Source organism: Bremia lactucae (assembly GCF_004359215.1).
Source record: "Bremia lactucae strain SF5 chromosome Unknown BlacSF5_NotPlaced_17_SHOA01000003.1_2250557bp, whole genome shotgun sequence".
In the NCBI taxonomy this organism is placed as follows: Eukaryota; Oomycota; class Peronosporomycetes; order Peronosporales; family Peronosporaceae; genus Bremia; species Bremia lactucae.
Window position 1 is genome coordinate 1,530,977 of NW_027152029.1, and position 12,297 is coordinate 1,543,273.

The 12,297-nt window shown below is 42.3% G+C and overlaps 5 protein-coding genes across 5 annotated transcripts; all 5 read right to left on the reverse strand.

Moving 5' to 3' along the window:
• Positions 1-1,686: 1,686 nt before the first annotated feature.
• Positions 1,687-2,998, reverse strand: CCR75_008521 (uncharacterized protein; the record flags this gene model as incomplete). Its single annotated transcript, XM_067966573.1, has 3 exons — positions 1,687-2,382; positions 2,442-2,690; positions 2,774-2,998. 3 exons carry the CDS (start codon positions 2,996-2,998, stop codon positions 2,194-2,196), a joined length of 663 nt encoding a protein of 220 aa, XP_067822438.1. The 3' UTR covers positions 1,687-2,193.
• An 852-nt stretch (positions 2,999-3,850) lies between these two features.
• CCR75_008520 (uncharacterized protein) lies at positions 3,851-8,296 on the reverse strand (the record flags this gene model as incomplete). Its single annotated transcript, XM_067966572.1, has 1 exon — positions 3,851-8,296. One exon carries the CDS (start codon positions 8,294-8,296, stop codon positions 3,851-3,853), a length of 4,446 nt encoding a protein of 1,481 aa, XP_067822437.1.
• Positions 8,297-8,816: 520 nt separating this feature from the next.
• On the reverse strand, positions 8,817-9,011 carry CCR75_008519 (uncharacterized protein; the record flags this gene model as incomplete). Its single annotated transcript, XM_067966571.1, has 1 exon — positions 8,817-9,011. The coding sequence occupies one exon, from the start codon at positions 9,009-9,011 to the stop codon at positions 8,817-8,819; it is 195 nt and encodes a 64-aa protein (XP_067822937.1).
• Positions 9,012-9,089: 78 nt separating this feature from the next.
• CCR75_008518 (uncharacterized protein) lies at positions 9,090-9,275 on the reverse strand (the record flags this gene model as incomplete). Its single annotated transcript, XM_067966570.1, has 1 exon — positions 9,090-9,275. The coding sequence occupies one exon, from the start codon at positions 9,273-9,275 to the stop codon at positions 9,090-9,092; it is 186 nt and encodes a 61-aa protein (XP_067822938.1).
• A 402-nt stretch (positions 9,276-9,677) lies between these two features.
• Positions 9,678-9,932, reverse strand: CCR75_008517 (uncharacterized protein; the record flags this gene model as incomplete). Its single annotated transcript, XM_067966569.1, has 1 exon — positions 9,678-9,932. The coding sequence occupies one exon, from the start codon at positions 9,930-9,932 to the stop codon at positions 9,678-9,680; it is 255 nt and encodes an 84-aa protein (XP_067822934.1).
• Between the last annotated feature and the right edge of the window lie 2,365 nt (positions 9,933-12,297).

Consider the following 12,297-nt stretch of genomic DNA (forward strand, 5'->3'; position numbering starts at 1 on the left):
CTATCTTTGTAAATGCTAACTTAATTATAATCTAATACTAAACATGTAAATGAATTCTTATCTCTATCTTATCTGTAACTCTATCTTTGATTACTCCTACAGCTGGTTAGTCTGCGGAATAAATAGGTATAATGGTCTATACCTATTCATGGATAAGAATTCTTAATGTTACTATATAAAGTAATATCCTCCAAATATTATCTACCTTTTAGATAATATATTAATTAACAACCTTTAAGTGTTAATTTTATGTAATGGTACACCCCTGTACTGCATCCGGCTCTACTAGGTCTTCTATTTAAGCCGCATTTGCAATACAAAAGCAGGCACTCAATTCGAAAGCTATTTGCCGATACTATGAACATTTAAGTTACATAAACAATAGTTTTGGACATGTTAAAGTGGCATCTGCAACTTTTTCACGTGTTGTCAGCTGAAAGGCATAAGCTAAATGCTTTCTGATGTTTTAATTTATTTTTATAACAAGCAAGTTCAGCTCGCCTTCTGTCAATATTAAAGACCGACATAAAATTTATTATTTATTATAATTAAAACTTCAATAGCATTTGTCACGAAGCAATCGATTTGATTGACACGATCGTTAGATCTCAGAGAGAGACAAAAACCATTTTGCACTTGAGAATTGAGGATGATTGAGTATGAAGTCTCACAAGAAATGGCCCTTTTGAAAAAATACGCACTGCTAACGGTAGTGAACATGTCAGAGAATAGAACGATAAATTTCTTAAGGATGATGAAGGGATAATGTGTATGCGAGGCCTAAGTCAGCTGCACTCGACGATCGAAAAACCTTTACTCAGCTTCCTGCTAGCGGAAATTTGGGTTAAAAAAATACGAATGAAAGAGTCCTTATTTTGCCTCGCGCTAGGAGCAGCTTTGAGGCCCCTACGAAAAGTTCACCATGGCATTTTAGACCACAGGAATGAATGTATTTGTAGAAGCAAAGCAAATTGGAAATATGATGTTTTCAATTCGAAAGAGCATGAGTTGACTTAATTGTATCTTTGTGCTGCAGAAATCTCATTTTTAACCTCCAGATATTTGACAAGCTTGTTAAATTTAAGTTTATTCAAATTTGGCATGCGCAATAAATTGTCAAGAATTGAACAATAAACGCGCCTAGCCAGTAGCTCCTTTTAAAGTCGCTGAATGGAACTTGCCAACTTACGACGTCGTAGCGTCTGCCTGATTTTTGCAACGCACAAAGCTTATCCCCGTTCCGCTTAACAGCCAGAACTGTGGAATATCTTAGAGCTTTCGACCTTGCTTTAAAGCTTTCGCGGCACCTTCACGCCTCATGCGTGCGCGGCTTCAATTCTGAGTACTTTTTGCCGTGTCAATAGTCTGGTGGAACACACCGGACTTGCTCTTCAATTTATGAGTGGTTGCTTTTTGTATTTCTAATCATGAACACCTTTTTGGTGCACAGGACAAGCAAGACACCTCCCATTATACTTTGTAGGATTTGACGGTCTTGGGTATTGAAACCGGGGCCTCCCGGTCCTGAAGTGAGTGGCAGACCACTACACCACCAGGATCGGTCCGTGTCAATAGTCTGGTAACATCGCGACTCGGTTCTTGAACGGAACATATTCGTAGAAACTTTTGACGCTTGGAACTAAAAAATATATATAATTGAAAGTCCCCATAAATGTGTGTGAAGCACTTAAAGGTTTGAAGCTGGCAGCTATTCCGAACATTTTTAGCAATCTAGCGGCGATTTCTTTATTTCAATTTTGTCGCAATTACCAAGAGCAGTAGAGTCAAGTGAGTCAGAATTTTGCGATGATTAGAGGCATAACAATAGCTGACGGGTTCTCCATATACCATCGCAATGTGAAGCAGTCAATACACACTGCAGAAGCCCGTCCAAATCTGCGCAAAAGTCGGTCAGCAAGTCAGAATCGGCCGTTTTTGCATGGCTAAATGATACCTACAGAAGCGTTAGTTGCCAACGGAATTCAAATTATGCAGATTCATTCGGAGGCGAGAAAGAATCGATCAGCGATTCTGCGTCGACAAATTCCAAAGCAGCGTTACGTATCAGCATTTTTTGACTCGCAATCCTTTAGAATTAGTACGTGAGCGACAGACTGCCCAACCTGTTTTGTTCGAATAAAAACTTGGCAAATCTATTCAGAATTACAAAAAGTGTAAAGGCTATTAAGGTATCTAGTCTTCCAGATCGGCAATTTCAGCGCATAAATCCTCCAAAAATCCATTAATGCGAATTACACAGGCAGTGTGCTTCTCAATAAGCGCCTTAAGTGATCGATTCAAGAAAGCAACAGCAGGTTCATCGGGGTCAACCTGCCTTAATGCATCACTTAGCCGCATCTTTTCGATTAATTCGGCGGAAGTCTATGCACAGATAAGTGAGTGTCTTCTCGTACACATCTCGTCGTTCACAAACAGCGTACCAAAAGCAATTTTTCTTTTTCTTCCATCTGTATGTGACGAATTAAGTTTGCGACAGTCACCTGCTGCTTATGTCGCAGCTGCTTTTCGACTTGATTAATTCTCTCACTCACTTTTGAAAAAGTATCCGTAAAATTCGAGCCTAAAGAGAAAAGTTGCAGTAAAATGTCAATATTGTCCAGGATTTTTTTCCCTTTTTGGTCGCACAGAATGTGGAAAATTGATCCGTCTTTTGGTGCCTTTGAAATCCACTGTTGCCATCGTGCACGATTCATTATTTAAAAAAAGCTATAAATCCGGTTACACCAACAAGCATTACTTACTTTTTGAAGACAGCGTAAATCTGAACTCGCGTCTCCTGAAGCCGTAAGAAGCGTTGCACCAGCTCTCGACTGCCACTCAGCGGCATGTCTTCTAGCTCCTTAAAATCAGTAGGTTCTGCGCTCTCAATGAAAGTCTTGCTCATGCATTCGCCTTGCGCTGCAAATTGTTTCTCGCACTTTTCGTGGGCATTTGCAGGACGCGATGCAAGCAGCGTAAGGCACTTCTGGAATTCCATGCAGTGTAATTGATAAGCACGTTTACAAGAACTTTTTTTTATTAATTTGCGAAGTTTCTCTTAAAAATTAGCTAGCTTAGCCGACTTTTTAAACAAACTCATAAATCTAATTGACTGCAAAGAAATGCTTATATCCGCGGTAAAAGGTGATTCAGGCAAACTGTTCAGTATTGCACATTTACAATTTGCCTTAATGCTTTACTAAAATTGATGACGAAATCGTTGAGTTCAGTTTGCAGCATGTTTGCGGCCCTGGGTATTTCTTTTGCGGCTTTTTTCTCGGCTTGCAATTCGTTCTATTCAGTGCTAATGTCTTGTGAAACTCACATCATCAGTGCTTTACACGAGCCATAACTTTATCAGACCAAAACAATTCGCTACTTCAACCAGAGCAGTCGGCACTTAAACCCACGGTAGGACGGTAAAGTTGACCATGCAACGCACTCCCTTTCTCTTGGCCATGGCACACATTATAAATTTGCTAGTCGTCGCCCTCAAGCTCATTTTGCAGCATCTGCGACTTCATCAACACCGAAATGAAAAACAACAACGTCGTATCATCCCTCCTCAACAGTGATGCTGAAAGTAACGACGAAATACTTCAGCCTGGCTTTGAAGCCGATAATACCACCATTGCACAACATCCTCACCCTAAAGCGTATTGATCAATTTAAACAGAATCATCAACATCTTCGTAAATACAATTGATCGGCTCTCGGCGCAAGATTATTGTAGCGATCGCCCAGCGTCACCACTTTGTCACCTGGACTGAACTATCGTGTTGCCTCGGCTTAGCGATAAGCAACCGTTCGTTTTAACCACAAACCTATTATAGAAAACTGCCATGCGCCATTAAACTTTGCCCACGTAGCGATGCGTAAGTTTGTAATTTGTGTCTAAAGCCTTAAAGACTGATTTGCCAGTGGAATCCAATGCCCCAAATAGCTGCTCCTTTTCATACGATGAGCACACGTCAAACAATGCAAAGACACCCGGACGCAGCTTCTGCTGGTATCGCACGGCTAGCTTGTCGCGAGTGACACCAACAAAGTATGCCATGAGGAGGTACACAACATGCTTGCGCAATTGGACGTCGTGCTCCTTCATGTACCCGTATAATCGTGCCAAATTTGAACTCCAGTCAGAGCAATACCGCGAATATTCCGGGCTGGCAGACGCTAACACCAATAATTGAAGAAGCGCATTTGTCGCCTGGATAAGATGAGGAATACCATTTACTAGTGATATGAAGTGATTGCGTACAATACGCAACAATAACGTGTACGAAAGCGTCCATAGTTCATGAAGGTCTTGTACTTTATATTTAGGCGTTCCAGATTGCAATTCCGATAGTGCCACAAGCAACGGTTCAAATCCCTTGAAAACATGCTGAAGTTCGAAGGAATTCCATGTGAAAAAATCAGCCTTGCAAAATACTAGCACGAAGACCTTCAAGTTCCATAAATATACAGTTTCTCTTCCGCCACAGATATCCGACGAATTGCCTTCAGCTTCCAGTGCATTAATTGTAAATATCTGAAGCAAGGCCTCCAAGATTGAATTCTTTCGCTCATTTAGTAGTAGCCGGCGAGATGCATTGAGCTTTTGATCTCCATCCAGAAGCAGACAGAGCGCAAGTAGCGCACTCAATTTTCGTCGACCTACACATGACACGAGTTCCTGTAACACTGTTGACAGCAACAGGCAAAACTCCTCTCTATTCGCATTTGCCACCAGTGCTTGCATAGCTCCTTTCACCTTCAATTCAGAAACATCGCGCGATCCAAGTGAAAGTGACACTGCTAGCAGACACCCATACGTCTTTAATGGAGGTAAGAATGAGCGAAAAGAACTGTAGTCGTTACAGAAATTTTCAAAGAAAAACCAAGCCGCTCCTTGTAACTTACTATTAGACGTGGAGTCGCTCATCACGACCAGCTTCATCGAAGCAGTTAAAGCATTTTCAACGAAATTAACGAGCATTGGCAACCCCTTACCATAATTGAGCAGAAAAGACTGATACTTGACGATAGCAGTGAACACTTCAAATGACAAAGGGCTGGTCATCGTCTCGCATACTTTTCCGAGTATCACAATTTCAACAAATTTCTCAAAAAACGCTTCCTCTTCCATGCAATAACCTGGCATAGTTGTTCGATAGACAGCGAGCGCCTCCACAACCACTGCAGCGCCTTTGAGCTCTCTTGTCATTAGTGTGGGCTCAACCTTACCATTCATATTACTAAGAATACTACCAAGTAATTCGCCTACAAATCCATTGGCACCGAAATCCAGAAAAACGCCCACTACTTCTGCAATAAGAGACATGCTGATCGCATTGCCGGCCAATAACTGCGAGAAAATGATGCGAGCCCCAAAACGTAGCTGCTCTGTCAATTGTGATTGCGTTTTGTGGTCATTCCGTCGTATTAATGATAAATGCATGTGAGTCCAACTTAACAAGGTCTGACACACTTCTGACTTTAAATCTCGTAAGTAATATTTTGCTGCGGTGATCGCCTCGTAAAATGAAAATACAGCTGCGAATAAATTGCTACAATCCTTCAGCTTCAGATAATCGGATGGAACTTCCACCAGCAACTTAAAAAAGCAATGAGGCCTCATCATGCATGTAACTGATTCATGCTGTATTTCGTGCACAAATTGATTTGCAATAATGGACAAAGATTTAGGTGCAACATCTCGCAAATTTTCTATCTCATAGAATGCGGCATCGTGAAGAAGTCGCGTAGCAGGCCCATTGAGGTCCCCCACTGCCGCTTCACAAATATAAGAGCTCAAAATCTCACGGAAAGTTTGATCACACTCATCACTGCTCGCATTCGCCATTAGCTCTGGTAAGTGAAAGCTTACCGCTTCCCAACATTTCCATTTGACAACATACTTCAGAACCAAACGAGCCACATTCTCTCGACCTTTGCGAGACAAATTAGTGCCACAATTTACTGTATCGCCAGACTCTTCTGCTCGGCGTAGCCAAAACAAGCAGAGTTTGATGATTCCAGTGGAACAAAGCTCATGACCCGCACTATAGCTAATCACTTTAGTGTGCTTTCTTTTCTTCTCCGTAGTCTCAAATGAGCCGTAATTCAAAAGTTGAGTCATAACCGATACAAATCGGCTCCCTCTTAAAATTGCAAATAGTAGATTAAAAGTCTGGTTGCGTATGTTTTCATCTAGTATCGAGTCAAACACCAGCAGTTCTCCAAAAATACAGAAGAGCTCTCGCTGGTATGATGTAAATGGTACAGCAACTTCATTGAGATCATCAACACATGAAGAAAGCAATCTTTTGTAAGTAAACAGCACAAGCTCCACCACTTTGGAGCGATTTTGCGGCAGCACGTGAATTTCTTGAAGAAAAATCGAAAAAACTAATCGAGTGACAGCTACTTCGCGAGCACTAACGACGTTATCATCGCGCAATGCACGAGATTTTAGCTTTTCAACGATCTGCTTCCATAATATCTCCATTTGACCAGGTGGTAGAGCCACAAATGCCTTGCGTAGAGCATATTCACATGAAGGACGCAAGAACAACACGTACAAACCTTCGTGCGCTCGCTGCATAGCCGAAACAGACGTTAAAAAGACATCCAGTAGCCGCATTGAATCATACGCACGAATTAGGCTTACTACAGTACTGCCAATTTCTTCAAGACAATTGTTTTTTTCCAGAACCGAGCACTGTTTGACAGCTAGAGTCCCTAATAGTTCCAATATCGGTACAAGGCAACAGCTTACAAGATTCGGAGAACACTGCGCAGCGCTAGACACGATGTCACACTCTTTTTTAATTTGATCAGTATTGCTAGTAACTCCGTCATAGAACTCAGCGTTTAAGATCGCCACAAATGACGAAAGCACTTTTTCCATCGTCTGAAATTGTTCGCGCTCCTCCGTATCTTCTGTCACGCGGTATACATCACACTCATACAATACGCGAAACAACGCGTGGTATAAGGTCACTATAACCGGTAAGTACTCAATTTTTTTCGTTTCCTGCTGGAAGGCTGAATATGCTACTGCACAGAGCTCAGACCAAAATTTAAATGGAGAGTAAATTGTTGACGTAGTAGCAATGACAATTGCCGCTCGCTTACGATTCGTCTTCAAGTCTATCTTTGTGTCTTCAATTTTAGTGCTGGCAGCAGCTCGAATACGAGTGGCAAAACCTCGTACAAGCATCTTAAAAAGGCCACCAGCAGATGCCTTTACCACTACCGGCACATCTTTATCTAACAATAAACGCTGTAGCTCGTCAAAGAGGTTTTTCTGGTACGACACCAGTCTAAAAGACGCCTTTAACATGCTTTCAGTCCGTGGTTTCTTCAATGCCTGACCCTTTTCGCCTTCCTGAGCTGCGTCCATTTCGTTTTGATTCGCTTTCCATATAGCACAATGTCCCATCGTGTTATCATATTGGCAAAGATGTTCGGGATCGAATAATGCGTCCTCGATAACATTGTCCAATAAAGCTATTGTCGCCTTGCTGCTGGGTATTCCCTGAGTCAGCAACGTCACGAGAGCGTGACGATATGCTACAAAATCTCTCAATGACGTTTTGGCAATTGATAGAAAGACCTTCTTCTTGTTCGTCTGCGTCTTTTGCAACTCGTGGAACACAGACAGCGCAACTTGCACCACATCCATGTACAAATGCTGCAATGCTATCGTCTGCTCATTAACATCACTCGTTTCCACACTCTTCAAAGCCTCAAATACGGCTGTTAGTGATCGCTTAAGAAAGTCCACGTACACATTCGTGGGAGGGCGATACATGCGAAAATTCGCCGCCGCAAGGTCAGAAGAGAGCCCAAAAAGGAAACGGAACACAGACCTTACATCACTTAATAACTGCATTGTCCCTGTGTCTTGCTGGATCGTTTCTAACATTTCAGCCAGAGCCGAAAGCAGCAAATTGCATGAATTAAGCGGCAACGACGTTTGCTGCACATTGCCTTTTACGGCAAAGACGTTAAGCACTTGTTGCAACAGACGCAATGCTTGACTCCTTTGTTTCACATCACTATGCTGAACCCTGACAGACAAATTCACGGCAAATTGCAACACCTCGGAGGCAATACGCTGCCACGATACGTTAAAAGCAAGCTCAGCACGGCGAAGCGCGCTTTCGGGACCAAAATTTGCGTTAGCATCAGGTTGCAAGAGAATTATCCCAGCTTTAGCTAGATTGGCATTCTCATCGTAGCTACGACGAGTGCGCTGCCACCGCAAGAGCGAAAGCGCGACGACCCAATCAATGCTTTCGACCATTTCTAAAATTTTAGTGGAGCCTAAGCGAATTGTGTGGATCACAAAGAGATTATGAAATAAGTTTTTGCGATGAGCTTAACCAATCAAATTAGGAAAAGTAATTTAAGAACCAGTTATATGCATGTAATATGAAAGAAAGCAAGAAAGAAAGAAAGTGAAAGAAAAAGAAAAGAGCGATTTTTTTACAAAAAGTGACATCATCAAGAGCTATCTCACATTCTCCCAATTTGATCTTCAGCCACTAGTTTCTTTACCAGCATTTGGACTTCTATGTCTTCTCGCAAAAATTTCTCGAGAATGTTACAGCGATTCTTTTCGAGTTGCTCTCTGTTGCTTGCTCCTTGACCAAATTTCCGATAGTGTTTGTAGTTTTTTTTAACCAATAGTCCTCTCTACTTCTGACACGTTAGGTTGCAATTCAATGGCCATTGAAATTGCTCGTTTGTTTTCAGTTTCAGTGATTCCACTGCTCTCTTTCTGCTCAATTTGCAAAGAAATTTTTTGCATCAAGTCGTATTTTCTACATCTTTTTCATCTCCTGACAAATCTTCTTCCAAAAAAAATGCAGCAGTAGACTCTGCTTGTCAATGAAAGTGTGCACAATGAAAGCAGCCAAAGCGCTAGCACGCTTTTGTTGCAGCCAAAGCGCTAGCACGCTTTTGTTTTGCCTTTTAATCGAAACGACGAGCTCCTTTATCTGGATGTGTTGCTCCATTGCAATGGCTTCATCTGCATTTTTAAAATTCTTTATGTAGATTAGAGCGTCGTCAATAGCAGTTTCGTTTATTAATATTTAATTGTTCAAACGGTCATAGGCTTCCAATAGCTGGTGCTTCTTTTGATCTTCGCGTTGCCACGCTTCTTTGCCTAGCTCACATGACTCGAGATTGAACAGTTCGTTCAAGAGAGCGGGTGCCATGGCGATAGATCTCTTCATCACTCGATGGCTTTTCAGAAGCCACTTCAAATCCTGTGGCATTTTGGCTTGCTATCCACGGCATTAAGATAAATACTTGATGAAGCACGCTCTCCATTACTTGTCGCTTCGTTCTTCACAATGATATTTTTTCTGTTGCTGTTTGCTTGAAACAAAGCTTCATCACTACGCAACGGGGTTGTGCTTGTGACAGTAGTATCTTGAGTACCTTCTGGTAGGTCCACAGCGCTAATTTCTTGATGGTAGCAATTGGAAGATCGATTTTGGCAACATTTGCAAGAGTCAAATTGACATTGTAGCTGTATCACCCTAGCTTCGAGTTATAAAACTTTACTGATAAGCTGGGATGCCCAGCTTGGTAGCTTATCATTTGCATGCAAACTTCCCTTCGAATCTAAATCTCGATCAAGATTTGGCAGGATCCATTCATTCGAATGTTTTATATCACCAAAATTGCAATATTCCTGCCATTTGCAAATCAGCCATGGTGGTTTTTCGTTCCGTCTTAGCCTCCACCTCATCATTACTCGAAAAGGAGCTGCTTTTTGGGTCGACGTGGAATGTGTCGGGTGTGTTAGTGCTATTAATCCCGCTTATGCTTTCTGTCCGAGAGAACGCCTGCGAGCCGTTATGTAGACTACGACTTGATAAGCATTTTAGTAAATTTGAGTTTAGCGATGACTTCGTGGCCAATGCCATCACGAGATTACGAGCTCGAGGAGCCTCGGCTACTCTGTGAGAAGGTTTAGAATGTGAATATTGCCCAAAGTCGACATCCTGTTGTTAACAGTACCCTGCAGAGCAAATTGATGACGATAGACACCTCTTTGAGCGGCTCAAATCTTAAAAGATAAAACAGAAGTCTGCCGCTGATGAAGCCAGCGGCGAAACTGTTGTTCATAATCATCGATTGTCTCGCCTGGTAACAACGGCACAGGAATCTTGCCTAATTTTGCACTCGGGCAACGCTGTTGCTTTGGCTTTTGTATTTCACACAAGTAATCGTCTGCAGGAAAGACATGCTGCGACAGTAACTCACTTCGGCTTCGTGAACGACATGGTAAACGTTTCGGTATACTGATGAAGGTGATCGCTGTCGAGGCGAACGAAGCGGCATCTGAAGTGACGTCTGAGTTTTTGAGGTGCGCCCACCGATTGGTCTTGACGTTACAATTGACCTTGTGTTTGTCTCGTCAGAAGAAGTCGTATTGTGAGCATCAATTCTTGCAATCATTAATCCAGTGCTCTTATCAATTATCATGGTACAGTCTGCATGCCAAGTAATGATCATCACCAATTTTTGTGAACGACTTCTTCCTCATGCAACCAATTACGCAATTTGGGTTGCATAATTTTTATGATTGACCACGAATTTTATAGAAACTGCATATTTGGTTCAGTTGATCTATTGAAACTTGAAAATTGAATATTGCAACTTAGTGTCGCGGGCGCGTGCTCACTTATCGACTGCATTAGAGATAAGAGCTTTCCTCGGAAAAAAAAAATCTCCATAGGGTCAAGTAGCTATTCTTAAAAAATTGAAAGATGTAACTAGTAACGGGGTGTACCGTTACATAAATATAATTTCCTATAAGAAAATTAATAATATTATTTATTTATAAGAGGACATAACAAAGATTCATTAAATTATTTTCATATGATATTTTTTACTTAATTTTTCCAATATTACCGTATATGGTAATATTGAAACAAGACAACAGTTCTATTGATTGGTTGATTTTAGTTTAACCCCGCCAATCGTTGCTAGAATTAGCGGTGCGCAAGCGGTAGCAATACCTTGTTAAATATTAATTCATTAAGGTTAGCAGACAAGAAAATCGTTAAGTAGGAACCTAACTTATTTTCCAGATATTAAGTATATAAATACCTTATCCACAGGCTGCCGAGGGATTAATCCCTCGGGATCTAGAAGTCTAGTCACTTCTACTATTTGAGGGGATTTCTCCTCAAGTACGTGGGGACCTCTTCCCTCGACGTCTTCCGAGTGTGATTGCGCTATCACAGTCGGGTCCACTACGGTCGACTCTCTACTCGACCTTGGATCATCGTGTTGTCCCTTTGGGGCAACCGGTTTACTCCTTGAATGTCGCCCACTAAGCGTACATTCATGTCTCAATCCACTCGACCTTTTCGAGTGGTGGACCTTAGGCGCTGCCTGTGTATTAACACAGCCGCCGGCAGCTGACTCCACAATGTGATTGGTAATCACACTGTGATCTTGTGCAGTTGTACTAACGACCGTGCCACAAGTGAGGCCATCGCACTCACTCGTAGTACATCCACACGCTTGTGGACGCTCCAAGACGTTCATCAGATGGGCATCTGATGAAAAAGTGGCCGTTGAGGGCTTCGTCCGTCAGTATGACGAGACCCATCCGATGGTTCAGAAGGCCCATCGGAAAACACGCGCCCCTGGCGCCTATAAATCGATTGCAAAACGTCAATCGCGTCACGCATCTCAATAGAGATGCGAGCCCTTCCACAGGGCGAAGAAAGGGAATAGACATCCCCTTTTACCCTCTTCGAGTTGTCTACACAACACACCCCACGAGAGGCATGGAAGCCCAGCCTCACGTGACAACCGATGCAATTTATACTTTGCACCGGTTGGAGTTCTTTTCTCAAATTTAACGCGATTCGCGTTAAGTTTTTGAAGCCAAGCTTCGCGTCCAATGTCTTTGACATTGCGAATGAACGCACTCCAAGCTTGCATAAGAGAGACTTTATCTCGCTTATTGTTGCCACTAAACCATCGATGCTTAAGAAAAGCGTCGAGATAGAAATCTTCCTCATCGCGAAAGTTCTTCGCGCTGGGATCAAGGACATGTAGCTTTGTCGCAATAAATAAGGGATATTTATTGTGAGGAGTAGTTTTTCCAGACAAGCTATTGATAAGCCGTTCTGGCAAAAGCCACGGCTTCTTTTCAGGGGCGAGATGAGACATTTTACTGTCTTCACTCCCCTGAGTGGTACCCACTGAAGCAGGGGTACCACAAGAACTTTTCTTACGATGGCTTACGCCATCGTCGTCACCTTGCACAGA